The 15806-nt window shown below is 33.6% G+C and overlaps 2 protein-coding genes and 1 long non-coding RNA gene across 4 annotated transcripts in view; all 3 read left to right on the top strand.

The window, feature by feature from the left end:
- Window positions 1–15806, top strand: part of LOC135845430 (uncharacterized) — a 517543-nt gene that overhangs the window by 125515 nt on the left and 376222 nt on the right. The gene's annotated exons all lie outside the window — the stretch shown is intronic.
- LOC135845357 (uncharacterized) lies at window positions 337–2960 on the top strand. The gene is made up of 2 exons (XR_010558735.1): window positions 337–1942; window positions 2515–2960. It is a non-coding gene; the product is annotated as an uncharacterized LOC135845357 (long non-coding RNA).
- Window positions 8855–12288, top strand: LOC135845360 (TD and POZ domain-containing protein 1-like). 2 transcript variants are annotated; one of them, XM_065363869.1, is made up of 4 exons: window positions 8855–9101; window positions 9773–10805; window positions 11278–11463; window positions 11545–12288. In XM_065363869.1, exons 2-4 carry the CDS (start codon window positions 10749–10751, stop codon window positions 12187–12189), a joined length of 888 nt encoding a protein of 295 aa, XP_065219941.1. In that variant the 5' UTR covers window positions 8855–9101; window positions 9773–10748; the 3' UTR covers window positions 12190–12288. The 2 variants fall into 2 exon arrangements, with proteins under 2 accessions (XP_065219941.1, XP_065219935.1); XM_065363863.1 differs by having other exon boundaries at window positions 8861–9101; window positions 11278–12288.

The raw sequence follows: 15806 nt of genomic DNA, 5'->3' as shown, positions 1-15806 counted from the left end.
TTTTATCGTGTAAAGCCGCTACGCTTCTAAATTATGTGGCGTATTTTTGTGCGTCAAAAAAACAAGCCACAAAAATACGCTACGCAAATATTTTGTAGCGTATTTATTCGGGTATTTGATGAAAAACGCGCGTAAATGTGGTATTTTGCGCGTGCGTTTCAGCTTAGTATATAAATCTTCAGTCATTTCTACCAAGTGCTCTGGTGGCCTAGGTAGCAAGGATTCCGCTCACAGATCCGGGGACTTGAGTTCGATTCCCGCTGGTGTCAAAAATTTTTTCAAGAATATTGATCAAAATAAAATACGCGCCGATTAATGGGCAGAAAAAGCATTGGCGTAAAGTGTTAAATCTCCTGCCCACGTTTTTATGTCGCGTAAGAGCAGATTATCTCTCAACTGGGTACAGGGTGCCCAGAAATATCGAGCACCCCAAAGAAAGTTTTTCATTAAAAATATAGGTTGGCAACGTGAAATAGATGCATATGATTGGTCTGAATGTTATCTATCCAGTCCAACAACCAATCATGTGCTATCATTATTATCATTCACTGTGACCAACCAAAGTATTTTAGTAGAAAACTTTTTTAGGGGTGCTCGATATTTCTGGGCACCCTGTATATGCCAATCACTGAAATACATATCTTGGTTCCCAATTTTCAGATTTATCTCAATTTGTCTTTCACTCCATATTCTATATGCCTGGATGTTGTCTTTGAGTCTGTTCTGGGTATAAATCATAATCCCTGCTCTGGCACATTCAGCTTTTCCTAGTCCAGCATATACTCGGGTGAATTCTCCGCACTCATCGGTGCCGCTGCTCTTTTTCTTGGTTTCTGTGATAACGGCTATGTCCATGTTTCTCTGCATCAAGATGTATTCCAGCTCCTCTTCTTTTCCATTTATTCCTCACACGGCTCACACATTCCAGGTAGCGATCTTCAGCCTGTTTTGTTTCTTCCATAGCGTGGGCTTTTTTGCCTGCTGCCCAACAGGGTTCCCTGATTTTCCAGCCGGTTCATCTTATTTTTGTTTTCTCGAGAAATTATTTTTTCGCTTCTATGGGTTTCTAGCCCAAGGAAGTATAGCTTAATGAGGGGGCTGCCCTTCATTAAAAAAAAAACGAAAAATGCACTTTACAAAGTAGGCCTACTACTTATATTTTGCTTTCCATCATTGGACTCGTGAGATATTTTTTGAACTGGATATAGCATCAAAAAACGGTTTGAAGCTGTTTTCTATCAATTTGGTTGGTCAAAAATGGGATAGATCCAAAATTTCAGCTTTCCAGGTCAATTTGATAAGATTTTGAATTTTTTCTCTCATTCTTGGTCTGAATTTGATTTTCAAAAAGTCGCCAAAAATCAAAAAGTGTACTACTTCAGCATTTGGAATTTTGGCTGGTGATGAATTTTTGCATGCGCTTTCGATCTAGATTTGTCCAGTTTGAAAAATTCCGTGCGAGTTTTATATTATGATGGAAAACAAAATCAGTGATTTCGTCTGAACTGCATGAGACCTGCATGAATCAAAATAACCGCCATTTTGTTGGTAATAAGGCACTTTTTTTGACATCGAATGTATTTTCGGACTCGAATTTTTACCAAAAAATATCCGAATGTCTCGAAATGTGATTTTGGTTTGAAAGAGTAGAGGAATGATGGTAGGGAGGAATCATTCTAGACCGAGACTTCTCCCTCGCTTTCACCACTCTGATTACCTAATATCTATGTAACGTCTTATCAAACATTATCTACAGTATATCAAATCACACGATTGGATTAAGAATTTAGGTAAAACAGTACTCGACGCCCCATATAGTTGTTTCAGCTTATTCAAAAGCGAGGTTTTCATTTTCGTTCGTGCTGTTGGAATATTTTCGAATAAAATGGTTCATGAAACGTATTTTTCTAAATTTTTCGAAAGCATCAAGCCTCGTAAAAAAGTAAGTTTTGCACGTTCAATATTCCCTTCTCGGCTTCTCAAGTTTACTTTTTATGTGCACCTCAACCGCGAGTTTAATAATTTTTAAGCGAAAACAATTTCGAATCTGCGAAACAATTTGAAATATGGTTTTGTATAAAAATGAACAATACATAGGTAATTGCTTTTTGAATATTATTGAAAATTGCAAAAAAATGATCTTTTTTATCGGTAATTTTCAAAGTCTCCATTTTCACCAAAAATTGAATGAAATTCTCACAAGAAATAGCAAAAAATGCTCTGCGTTTTGCTAAAATTATCAAAAGCACCTACTCGTACGTTATTTCTTGGTTAGAAATTGCCAAAAATTTTCACTTTCATGTCGAAAATAGCAAAAAATTAAAAACCGAGCTAGAGATTGATTTTTGTTGTTGAAAAATTCGCCAAAAATCTAAAAATGTAAGTTTAGATCAGAAATCTTGGTTACCTCGGTTTTAGGACATGCTCTTTCGATCTACATGGGCTTCGTTTAGAGCATTTATACTTCATTTATTATTTTTCATGGCCCGGAATAATTTCGATTTTTCTTTCCAGAATAAACAACCGATCCAACCCTATACATCGCCTCAGAGTCATAAAATCAACTTTACTTGGATAATAGACGAATTAGATTTTCACATAATGAAAAAGGAGTTCCTAAAATCGTGCAAATTTTCAGCCATCACAAACGACGAATCTAAATGGCGTTTGGTCTGTTTGCCCTATGATAAACTTCATAACAGCGACGACCACATTTTAATTGCTTTATTCCTATTTTTTATTCCGGCTCCTACAGATGTTAAATCAGTCGCAAAATGTGATATCTGTTTTCTGAATAGTCAACAGAAAAAAATATATCGAACAAGATACGCAATTCCTCACTGTAATATTAACATGGGATACTGTTTATCTGATATTCGTGTAAAAAAATCACATATTCTACCCGGAAACAAATTAACCATTCAATGCCACTTGACTTATTCTATTTCTAATAAAAACAATACACCAACACCTGCACCACCACATCAACTTGTTTGCGAACGTTTAGAAAAGTTCGCCAAACTGTATAGAAAGGACGAATTTAAGGACGTGTTAATTTCAGTTAACGGTAAGAATTACTTAGCTGATAAAGCTACTTTGGCTGCATACAGTCCAGTTATTGCTTCAATCATCAAAGCAAAAGAGAAAAAAGGAAGAATCATCCAAGTGAAGATTCCTAATGTAAGTGAAGAAGTGTTCGGTGAAATGTTAACATACATTAATACTGGAAAATTGTCCGTCGAAAACAACGCCACAGATTTATTCATTTTAGCTCAAGAATTTGGCATAAAGGGATTACAAATCCAAGTGTTCAACTTTATGGAACAGAAATATGAGTGGCGTATTGGCGAGTAAAACATTACTCAACACTTTATATTTTATTTTACGGTCCGGTTGTAATTTTTGTTCTCGTTGTTCAAAAATATTTCTAAATAAAATGAGAAACGAATAATTAATATGTATTTGAGTTATTTTAAATTTTTCGGAAGGGTAGTTACTTTAATGATCATGGATGGCAAAAATTTTGAATCAGTGAAAAAGTTTGAAATTTTTTTTACTAGCATGAACGATATTATTTTTTGAATATATAATTAGCCTGTAGTCTCATTATAGTCTCTGTTAAACTCATGTTTAAGCCTCCACCATAACAAAATTTATCAAATACATGAAGCAGACTTTACTTATCTGATAACCTGAGATTGACGTAACTACGAAAGTATAAATTAACCAATAACCATAGTTCATTATCTGAATGATTAAGCCTGATTAATAATTATGTATTTGTGCGATAACTTCTGCTCGCAGCAAAGGAACGTTTTGAACTAGCACTCTTCGATTTGAACGAAATCGAGCTAATTGAAAGCGCATGTTCTACAAACCTTCCGAAATCATAATTTTATATTCTTCAGTTCATTTTTGGACTTTTGGCAAGTTGTCTTATGGGCAATTTTTGAACGTTTTCGTCGAATATCAATTTTATGAGCAAAGTGAACCAATGCGAATGATTCTTTCAATTCAACTCGTGCGATTTCCAGTTTCCTAAGACTAGTCAACAAATCTGTCAGAATGAATTATGACTCGAGGCTCCAGAGCTGCTCGAAACCCCCCTCCCCTCACCAATGGACTTGTCAATTAAATTTTCCATTTACAACTTCGCTTTGCAAACTTGCCAAAAATTCCTGTTTTTGCCAAAATTATGAAAAAATCTCAACTTTTGTCAAAATTGACAAAAAGCATTGTTTTTGGCGATTTTTTGAAAAATACGTTTTCTTCTGACGTTATCAAAATAGTCATAATATTTTTTGTAAAAATGAACAAAAAACCCTGTAGTTGGCCAAAATTTAAAAAATTTCTATTTCTGTCAAAATAATCAAAAAATCTTTTTTTTTTGTAAAAATCGACAAAAAAAGCACCTGTTTTTTTACCAAAATGTTCAAAAAATCTTATCACCAGAATATTTGTGAGAAAAGTCTCATTTTTGACAAAATTGTAGGTTCAGCAGTTTCTTTGTTAAAAAAAATGAAAAAGAAATCCTAACTTTTGTTAAAATTTCCAAAACAGTCCTGTTTTTTGCCAAAATTATCAAAAAATACCTAAGTATGTTTTTTTTACACGGATCATCGAAAATCTGGTTTTTGGGCGTTTTTTGAATCTCTTTTTTAAACACTTTTAGATCGTCACCACAAACTTTCAAAACATCAAAAGTCTTCTCTCTTTAAGTAAAATCCACAATCCATTTTCAAAAGCTACTATCCTAACAGATTCTCGTGGATTTTAAATCTGCCAAAATCCAGATTCTCGAAAATCTGCCAAAATCCGTGTAAAAAAAACAAACTTATCAAAAAATACCTTTTTTTGACGTATCTAATTTAAAAAAGTCCTAGTATTTTTTGCAGAAATGACCAAAATACTGTTGATAGCCAAAATTTTGAAAATTCCTGTTTTTGCCAAAATCATCCTAAGAAGTCTTGTTATGTTTTTTTTTTCAGAATTGCCTGCAAAGTCTGTTTTTGCCCAAATTGTCAAAAAAATCTCGTTCATGTCAAAATTGTTAAGAAGTACCTACCTACCTTTTTTGTGAAAATTATTGTAAAGATGTAGAAAGTAAAGATTGATATAGGTATTCTAGGTGATATAATTTCTTTTAGAGAGTGTGATAGAAATATTTTCCCAAGGGGTGAGAAATTACCTATGCCTGGTTGCATATCACTATGCAACCTGAATTACATTTCCTATCTTACACACTAAAACCAAATTCGTAATTAATAAATAAATTACGAGACAACCATTTTAAATTATTTATTGATGGGATAAATACCAATAAAATAACCTAATTAATTTAGCAAATAAGAGAACATTAATTATCGTAAGGATAATTAATGCAATTACCATAAATAGGTGAATAGACCTAGATTTACGTTAAGTATATTAAACTTTCACCTCAGGACGAATCCTGGTCTAACGATAGTTACATGAGTGGAATTAGAGTAATCTATTCCTTAATTTCTAATTCATTCATTGCTCAATGTAGTTAGGTGCAAATGCTCCGCTACATTGAGTCATTTCTATCATTTAATTACGGTACAATTATAATTAAAATGATGATTGTTTGGAGCGTGTTTCAACACTTACCCAACTATTCACGTTAATCATCTCTTTGGGGGCTCACCAATACTAGGCCCAACGATGATTATGATTTAATCTCGTACATATTCAGCTAATATCGCACCTCGGGAGTTATAAGGTCACATCTCAAAAAAGTGAAATTTTACAGGAGAGTGATTTTCTTTTTTTTTAAAACTTGATTCATTATTTTCATCAACTTATAATCAATTGTGAGGAATGAATAGCATGTCATTTTGAAGATTGGGTATCCTACCTTCATTTAGCATAAGAATATTTTGAAAAATAAAATCTTAAAGAGGAAATATTTCAATGTTTGGAAAACATTTTGAGTTATAACCTTTCATAAAAAGTGATCTGGAGGCGAAAAAAAGCGTCCAAAAAAATTTTCATGGTAACAAAATTGTAGAGAATTAAATTTCCAATCGACAGAATGTCGTTAGTTTTTTTCTAGAGTGCTTAGTTTTTGAGTTTTTCCCAAAAAACTAAAATTTTAATATACCTATATGCAAATTAATTTTTCTGAAAAATGTTCTATTTTAAAAATTTTTTGTTTTGGAACAAACCTACAAAAAATACACTCCTTGTGATTATTTTACATCTTAAAAACGTTCAACACTATCGAAACTGGTTTCTGACACTTTGTATGTGCAAATTTTACTCAAAGAAAGAGGAGTTTTTTGAGATGTGACCTTATAACTCTAAACAACTTGCAATGTTGTAGAAATTTTGAGTTAGGCCCTTTGCATTTTTTACATGATCTAAGCAGCATACCCGACTCAAAGTGTTATTTTTGGTTGCAGGGGGTCATGCAAACCCCAAAAATGCAAAAACATCAAAATCGATTTTTTTTGAGATGTGACCTTATAACTCCCGAGGTGCGATATACTCTCCTATGGTCGACAAATAGGAGGTCTATCAAGATACCGAAAAATCGCGACGTCCGATTCGAAGCATACCGCGAATATCGTTGATTTACACAAATTTAACTGAACAAGCGGGTAATTATTAAAATAAAAAGAGTAAAGAGCCACGAGGGCTAAAATCACCAAAAGTTGACTACATTATGGAGAGCTCGAGATCTAGTAAGGTAGTGAAGAAGATGTTCTTCGCAATCCTGGTCCAGACCCAGGATCGCGGCAATTTTCATGTAACCTTGTGCCTTCACCTACAAACTGGTTATTCTAATAATAACCACCCTAGAGTAAATTACACTAGAACTACCATAGGCAGTTAGGGCATGTCTGCTCATCACATTATAAAAAAGTCCTGCTTTTTGCAAAATGTTCAAAAAATTCTGTTGCTAAAATTGGCAAAAATTCTTGCTTTTGCCAAAATTATCCTATAGTCACGTTTTTTGCCAAATCATTGTCAAAATTAATTTTCCCTTTCATAAAAATATGTTTGCATAAGTACTAAAAAGTGGTATTTTTTTCAAATTTTTCCTTCAGGTGGGTCATATTCAAAAACTCGTCACTAAAAACTCAATTTTTGGGAATCTTTCCTGCCCCAATGTGAGCCTTAGGAGGTTCAACTGAAAATTCAACTATTGTTTCACAGGCAGTATCGCTTTTTTTGGCGATGTCGTGACACAAAAAACATATTTTAGAGCGTTTTTTGAGTTTTTAAAGATGGTCCACCTCGAGGAAAAATTTGAAAAAAATTTTTGATCAAAACTCGTTGAAGAATGTTTTTTTTTTCGAAAAAAGCATTTTTTTCGCCACTGTGAGCGAGGAGGAGGGGATTTTATGGCTCCGACATTTTTTTCACAGGTACCTACCCAACAATGTTTCATCAAAATTTCGAAAATCCGAAGACAGGGGCGTTTCACCTATTTCACCCTGGAACATCCTTTGAAAAATCGCCTTTTAAAAAGCTGTTTTTTTTTTTAATTCTCTGAAATCCGCCAAAAAATCAAAAAACGAATCATAGCACCTGAAATTTCAGTTGCGGATGTTCTGCAGGGATATATTTTTTCGATCAAGCTATGTACGAGTAGGTTTCGTTCGAATCAAAGAGTGCGAGTTAAAAATAAGGTTCTTCGATAACGTCAGTTCGGTACTCAGTTATGAGTCATGATTCAAGCATTAAAACTGTATCTATTCTATGCTATCTTGTGTTTTCATCAGATAGATAACAAGCTGATATTTTTGGATACCACTGTAAAAATGTTCTTGATACGTAACCTACCATCCCGTGATTTTTAAACATAGATAGGTACTTTCTTACATGGAATAGAGGTCGGTTTTAGTAATTGGTTTATTTTATACGCCGAATATTTTAATAATAAGTCAACATGATTTCTTCTGAAGGCTTGGAAATCCATTTGGGCCGCTAAAAGTTGAGTCGTGGGGCTTATTTGCTTATTTTCGTTCTGTTTGAAGTTATTCATTCACATTTCAGTCTATTTTCAGGCGGGCACTTCGAATAGGTACTTACTTAAGTAGGTACTTCTTTGAACGTGAAAAATGCATGGAAAAATTCTGTTAAAGAAACACACTTGAGACGTCTTCTAGAAAATCTACCCAAATGTGGATAAGGTAGTTATGAAAAGCCATGCCATGACCTCATCTAAGAGCACAAAGTCTATCATATTGGCAGGAATTTTTCCGATATAGAAAATCAGCCAAAATTTGCATAATGGGCCATCCATTACATTAAACAACGCCCAGGAGCCTGCGCACTGGGTCTGTCTCTTCGGTACCTCGGTATGGAAGCTACAGAATTTATCAGTTTTCCTTCCTCTTTTCTTCACGTGCACATTAAATTTGGAACTGTTCCTTTGCACATAGTCAATAGCCTGGACTTGATATGAGCTTCTGAATAGGCATGGATTTCAAATTTTTGAAAATCATTTTTTTGTGTTTCTCCCCTCTTTTTACCAACAATGCTCCTGACTGCTCATTTTTGTACAATATGAATAGGTTTCAAATGTTGGAAATAAGGAAGGAAGGTAGAAGCATTCTAGAGTGAGACCCCATCACTCGCTTCCACCACTGTAATTATCTAAGTACTGGGTGACCAAGAATAAGGGGTTTTATCACAAGGGAAAAAAGGGGAAAAATTTTCTTTCTGAAACTCAATAAACAAATGTTATCAGTAAACCGTTATTGAATTCGTTCGTTTCTTCGATTTTGATGAAGTGATCTACTCTTCTCGTTGAAACTAAATTTCATATGAAGTTGTGTACAGGGAAATTTTTTTTGCTCCTGAAATAGTAGATAATGATAAATAACCCCTTATTCTTGGTAACCCAGTACAGTCTTATCAAACATTATCTACACTACCTACGTATTTCAAATCACAAGATATCATTACGAATTTAGGTAAAGCCATATTCTACGCACCATACATGTTTTCAAAGCTAATTCAACAGCAAGGTTTTTATTTTCGCTCGTGCTGTTTGAATATTTTCGGATAAAATGATTTGTGAAAAATATTTTTATAGATTTCTCAAAAGCATCAAGCCTCGTAGAAAAGTAAGTTTTGCACGTTCAATATTATCTATTCCTTTCTTACGTTTAGGTTTAATTTTTGTGCACACCTCAACTACGAGTTCAATAATTTTTAGGTAAAAACAATTTCGAACCTGTGAAAAAATTTGAAAAATGGTTTTGTATGAAAATAAACAATATTGCTTTTTGAATATTCCTGTGATAAGTTGAGTATTGTCAACGTCTCGTTTTCTGTCAAGAATGGCAATGTGTTGTATCTTGACAAAAAAAAACCCTGCGAAATATTGTGATTGTCGCTTTTTGGCCATAAATTTTAAGCAGGTACCTCACTTGTTTCGAAAAATTGCCCAAAAGTATTGTTTTTATAAAAATTGCCAAAAATCATCGATTTTTCACCAAAACGAGAGTCACTTTCTCGCCAAATAGTTGCAAAAAAGTCTCAAATTTTTCACAAAAATTGCAAAAAAGAATCTTTTTCACCGGTAATGCATACATAATTTTCAAAAAATCACAGTTTCCACCAAAAATTGAAAGAAATTCTGGCAGCTCAGATTTTTGCTAAAATTCTCAAAATTACGTTATTTTTTGATCAGAAATTGCTAAAAATTCTCACTTCTGGGTCGAAAATTAGAAAAAGTTCAAAACCTAACTAGATTTATTATTTTTTTAATTTTAAAAAATTCCTTTCTTTTTAGAATAAGCAACCCAAACTGAAATCAGATTGTTTGCCAACTGAAATCCAACAGAATACAGCGCCTCAGAGTCATGAAGTCCACTTTATTTGGATAATAGCCGAAATAACTTTCCATACACTGGAATTGGCATTAACCTTTTTGTTTGGAATATTAACTATTATGAATTAGCAGAGTAGAATGCGTTGTTTTCAACCCAATTGTCTAATATACGTAGTAAGATCAGTATAAACTGTTGCATTGAAAAAAACTCATTTCTACTTTTCTCAAGTACGAGTCCTACAGTGACAATAACTTCACATAATGAAATGAGGTTATTAAACAAAACAGGCAAATAAGTGAATAAAATAAAATAAAATAAAATAATAATCATGGGGAGACAGGTAGTAATACAGAAAAATACCAGGTGAAGTAATATTGATAGACCAAGAAGTGAAAAAAAGGGATTATCTTAGAATACATGGTATAACCTATAACCAAACTGGAATGAATGCATTTACAGCTGAATAACAGGACATTTTGAATTGGCAGGATTTCTAATTTTTGAAAATAATTTTTTGTGCTTCCCCCTCTATTTTTATCTACAATGCTCCTCACTGTCCAGTTTTTGTAAAATAAATATGAATATAGGTTCCAAATGACGAAGGAAAAAAGGAAGAAAGGAAGGAAGAGAGGAAGCAGTCTAAACCGTGACTCCATCCTTTGCTTCCACCACATTACGAGTAATTATCTAGGTACCGTCTTATCAAACGTTATCTACAATTTAGGTAGGTAAAGCTGTATTCGACACCACACACAGTTGTTAAAGCTCGCGGACATCGTGGTTATAATTTAAATTATAAGTTTTTAAAAATAGATTTTTTTAGGTTTTTTAAGTAGCAACACTGATTTTGACATTAGACGCCGCATACAGTTGTTTTAGCTTATCAACAGCAAGGTTTTCATTTTCGCTCGTGCTGTTTGAATATTTTCAAATAAAATGGTTTATAAAAAGTATTTTTCTAAATTTTTTGAATCGATCATGCCTCGTAGAAAAGTAAGTTTTGCACATTCAATATTATCTATTCCTTTCTTACGTTTAGTTTTTATTGTGCACACCTCAACCACGAGTTCAATAATTAATAGATAGAGATAATTTTGGATCTGCAAAAAAGTTTTAAAAAATGTTTTGTACGAAAACGAACAGTATTGCTTTTTAAAATATATTCCTGTAATCAGCTAAGTACTGCCAAAGCCTCGTTTTCTTCCAAAAATTGTGATTGTCTCTTCTTGGCAACAAACTTCAAATGCCTCACTTGTTTCCGAAAATTGCCCAAAAGTAGGTATTGTTTTTATAAAAATTGCCAAAAAGCATCGATTTATCGCCAAAACTGAGTTACTTTCTCACCAAATGGTTGCAAAAAAGCCTCACTTTTTTCAGATCAGAAATTGCTAGAAATTCTCACTTCTGTGTCAACACGAGCTAGATTTATGTTTTTGTAATTTAAAAAAAATCCTTTTCTTTTTAGAAAAAACAACCCAATCCGAAATCAGATTGTTTGCCAACTGAAATCCACCACCAAACAACGTCTCAGGTTCATAAAGTCAACTTTACTTGGACAATAGACGAATTAGATTTCCACATAACGAAAAAGGAGTTCCTTAAATCGTGCAAATTTTCAGCCATCACAAACGAGGAACGTGAATGGCGTTTGGTCTGTTTGCCCTACACAGATACACTTTATAAAAGCGACGACCACCTCATGTCAATCTTTTTAAACCTATGTTTCGTTCAGGCTCGTACACATGTTAAAGTGGCCGGAAAACGTGATATTTGTTTCCTGAATAGCCAACAGAAAGAATTATATCGCACAACAATCCCAATCTGTCAACTTGATAGTAACTGGTCATACTCTACAACTTTTCGTATTAAAAAAAAACATATTTTACCCGGCAACAAATTAACCATTCGATTCAACTTAACTTACATAAACATGGACGACTCTATATTTTCTAATAAAAACAATGCACCAACATCGACGGCAGCAGCACCTGCAGCACCACATCAACGTCAAATTCCCAAAAGCGAACAGTCAGAAAAGGTCGCCTTACTGGATAGAGAGGACAAACTCGAGGACGTTGTAATTTCAGACAGGGGTAAAATTTACTTAGCTCATAAAGCTACTTTGGTCGCATGCAGTCCAGTTTTTGCTTATATCATCAAAGCAAAAGAGAAAAAAGGAAAAATAACGCAAATAAAGATTCCTGAAGTAAATGCAGAAGTGTTCGGTGAAATGTTAACATACATTAATACAGGAAAATTGTTCGTTGATAATGCCACCGATTTATTCAAGTTAGCTAAGGGATTTCACATAAGGGAACTGGAAATCAAATTGATCAACTATATGGATCAGAAATATGGGTGGCGTACTGGCGAGTAAAGCATTACTCAACACTTCATATTTTATTTTACAGTTAGGTTGTACATAATTTTTGTTCGTGTTGTTTAAATATTTCCAAATAAAATGAGAAATGAATAATATAGTTATTTAAATAGGTAGACTTTATCTGGTAATATGAGATTGACGTAACTTCGAAAGTACATTAGCCATAGTTCATATCTCAGTGATTAAGCATGATTGATTAAAAAAAAAAAAAATGAACAAAAAAATAATTATTTAGGTGATAACCTATGCTCACAAAAGAACGTTTTGAACCTGCACCCATCTTCGATTTGAGCGAAATCGAGCTAGATTGAAAACGCATGTTCTACAAACCTCCGGGAATCAAAATTTTATATTCATCAGTTCATTTCTTATGGGCAATTTTTGTACTTTTTCATCAAACATAAATTTTTTTGAGCAAAGTGAACCAATATGAATGATTCTTTTATTGGAATGTGATCCATTTCAGCAGTGGATTACTCGATAATCGCGATACCTACCTAACGACATATTCGTGTTCAGCGTTATCAAAAACATACAATTCGATATATCACATGCCCCATATTTTCTTTTGTAAGTTTTGCCCCAAATTGGGGGTGGGGGTGCTCCCCCCCTCATTAAGAGATCCCATCTCGAAACTTGATTACTTCGAAAAAACATCAAAAGGTACATCTATGGAATTTTTTTCAGAATTTTAAATGGTAGCTCCCACTTACAGCGCCATTTAGAAATTTGAACATTCAATTCGAAAGTTCAACTTTCAAATTTTGAAAATTTCAAAATGATTAAAAAGTTTAAAATTCAATACCTACCCTTTCAAACTGTGAAATCAGTTTTGATCAAAGTCTCATAGTTTTGGAGGAATGTGCTGCTGAAGTTGAGTACCTCTAGACAATGTGAAAATGATGGAAGCCCCCCCACCCGCCCCCTGAGGGGACTGGGACCAAACTGATTGCGGGTTTCTTATCTACTGATCTACTGGGTGGGTAGATATTTAAAAAAAAAAAATTGAGCGAAATCGAAAGACATGACTTTCAAAATCGCCTTTTTTGGTTGAGTTGGCATGGAATGACCCACGTGGTATAGAATTTTGAACTTTTTTTTTCAAATTTCAGTACTTTGTGAGGGTAATTGACGAATGATGTCAAAATCAGTGTTTCCACTTCAGAAAATCTAAAAAATTGACTGGAAGACTTATAATTTAAACATAACCACGATGTCCGCGAGTAAAAATTCTGAAAAAATTTTCACTATTAGTCCTTTTCATGTAGAATAGAATAACATATCAAAAAATTGGTCTTGCATTTTTTTTTCATTTTCGAGAAAAGAAAATTGCAAGTTTGTAAACTATAAATAAAATAAATTAAAATACTTGATAATCATGAGGAAATAAAATAATACGTTCGCTTCCACTAACTATGAGTAATCATCTGGGTATACCCTCATTATCAAACATTATCTACACTATTTCAAATCACACGATAGCATCTTGAGGATTTAGGTAAAGCCGTATTCGACGCCCCATACATGTTTTTAAAGCTCATTCAACCGCAAGGTTTTTATTTTTGCTCGTGCTGTTTAAATATTTTCGGATAAAATGATCTGTGAAAAATATTTTTCTAAATTAATCAAAAGCATCAAGCCTCGTAGAAAAGTAAGTTTTGCACGTTCAATATTATCTAAGTATTCCTTTCTTACGTTTACTTTTTGTGTACACCTCAACCCACGAGTTTAATAATTTTTAGGCCAAAACAATTTCAAATCTGTGAAAAAATTTAAAAATGGTTTTGTATGATAATAAACAATATTGCTTTTTGAATACATATTTCTGTAATCAGCTAAGTGCTGGTATTACGACTCTCCGTCAAACGTTGACAGAGCGTTAACCGAGGTCGAAGCACCGGTTAACTATTGTTCAATGGTCCGTCAAATGTTGACGGAGCTTTGACGGAGTGTCGTAATACCAGCCCTCAGTATTTTCAAAGTCTCGTTTTCTGCCAAAAATGGCAAGATGTTGTATCTTGCCAAAAAAAACCTGCGAAATATTGTTCGTCGCTTCTTGGCAATAAAGGAGGAGTTGCGATAAGGCCATTCTTTTGTCACCAGCTAGTTATCGACTCAACCACTCTTAAAATGTTGTAATAAATGTACGAAATACGAATCTGTGGTTAGTTAACCCAAAATGACCATTTTTTAGGCTCTAGGGGTTCCCAAGGTTGCGAATAAAAACATAATTTTAGGAACCACTTAGTGTTATTTTCAAAAACTTTTTTAGCATAAAATATCTGTTTGAACCAAACAAACATTATGGGAGGTTATTTTCTTACTTTAGACCCTTGGGGGCAAAAATTGGCGGGTTTCAATTTTTTGAAAATTTTGGAACCACCATTTTGGACCTACCCCTTCGAACCCCGCTAAAAAGATTTTTACAGTTTATTAGTGTCTGAAAGACCTCTATCCTACCAAATTTTGAGCTCAATAAAAATTTTCGCTGGTACTCAAAAATCCAATTTTCCAATTTTTTGTAATTTTGATATTTTGGGAACCCCTGGAAAACTAGAAACCTGCAATTTGCGCTAAACGTAACGTTCTGATGTGTATATTCGATTATTTAGATGAAAAAATTGAATTAGGCTCCCTGTATTCGTAATTTTGAACCCTTTTTTTAGAGCCCCCATTTTAGGCACCCCTAAAATGGCGTTTGCGCATATTTTTTCAAATGAATTGAAGAATTTACATTTGGAACACACTAGCAACTGCTCGATAATTTTTCGTAGGATTTTTCCAGTAACTTTCAAAATTCAGCTACATATTTTGAATCAAATTCTGAGATTTAACTCTTCGAAAAGACGTGAAAATAACGTTTTCATGATTTCAACGAAGTAAAAATGCCAGAATTTGACCTAAAATAGCTCAATTTTGAAAGTTGCAGGAAAAATCAAATGAAAAATTATCGAGAACTTGCTATAGTGTGTTTTAAACGTGAATTCTTCAATTTATTTGAAAAAATATGCGTATACACCTTTTTTTAGGGGTGCCTAAAGTGGGGGCTCTAAAAAAAGTTCCAAAATTACGAATATACAGGTAACCTAATTCAACTTTTTCATCCAGATTATTGAATATAGGGGTTCCCAAAATATCGAAATTATTTGAAAATTGGATTTTTGAGTACCAGCGAAAATTTTTATTGAGCTCAAAATTTGGTAGGATGGAGGTCTTTCAGATACTAATAAACTGTAAAAATCTTTTTAGCGGGGTTCGAAGGGGTAGGTCCAAAATGGTGGTTCCAAAATTTTCAAAAAATTGAAACCCGCCAATTTTTGCCCCCAAGGGTCTAAAGTAAGAAAATAACCTCCCATAATGTTTGTTTGGTTCAAACAGATATTTTATGCTAAAAAAGTTTTTGAAAATAACACTAAGTGGTTCCTAAAATTATGTTTTTATTCGCAACCTTGGGAACCCCTAGAGCCTAAAAAATGGCCTTATCGCAACTCCTCCTTTCATGTACCTTACATGCTTTCAAAAATTGCCCAAAAGTATTGTTTTTATAAAAATTGTCTAGAAGCCTAGATTTTTCACGAAAATTGAGTCACTTTTTCGTCAAATGGTTGCAA

The sequence above is a fragment of the Planococcus citri genome, chromosome 1 (assembly GCF_950023065.1).
Source record: "Planococcus citri chromosome 1, ihPlaCitr1.1, whole genome shotgun sequence".
Classification (NCBI taxonomy): Eukaryota; Metazoa; Arthropoda; class Insecta; order Hemiptera; family Pseudococcidae; genus Planococcus; species Planococcus citri.
Note: the sequence above shows the minus strand (reverse complement) of the source record. Positions and strands in the feature narration are given on the sequence as shown.

What these genes read in the sequence shown, in the direction of transcription:
- LOC135845360 (XM_065363863.1), top strand. Translation starts at nt 10,749, where the DNA reads ATGGTTTATAAAAAGTATTTTTCTAAATTTTTTGAATCGATCATGCCT. An exon ending in CGATCATGCCTCGTAGAAAA is followed by an intron (nt 10,806 to 11,277) that starts GTAAGTTTTGCA and finishes TTTTCTTTTTAG; the next exon opens with AAAAAACAACCCAATCCGAA.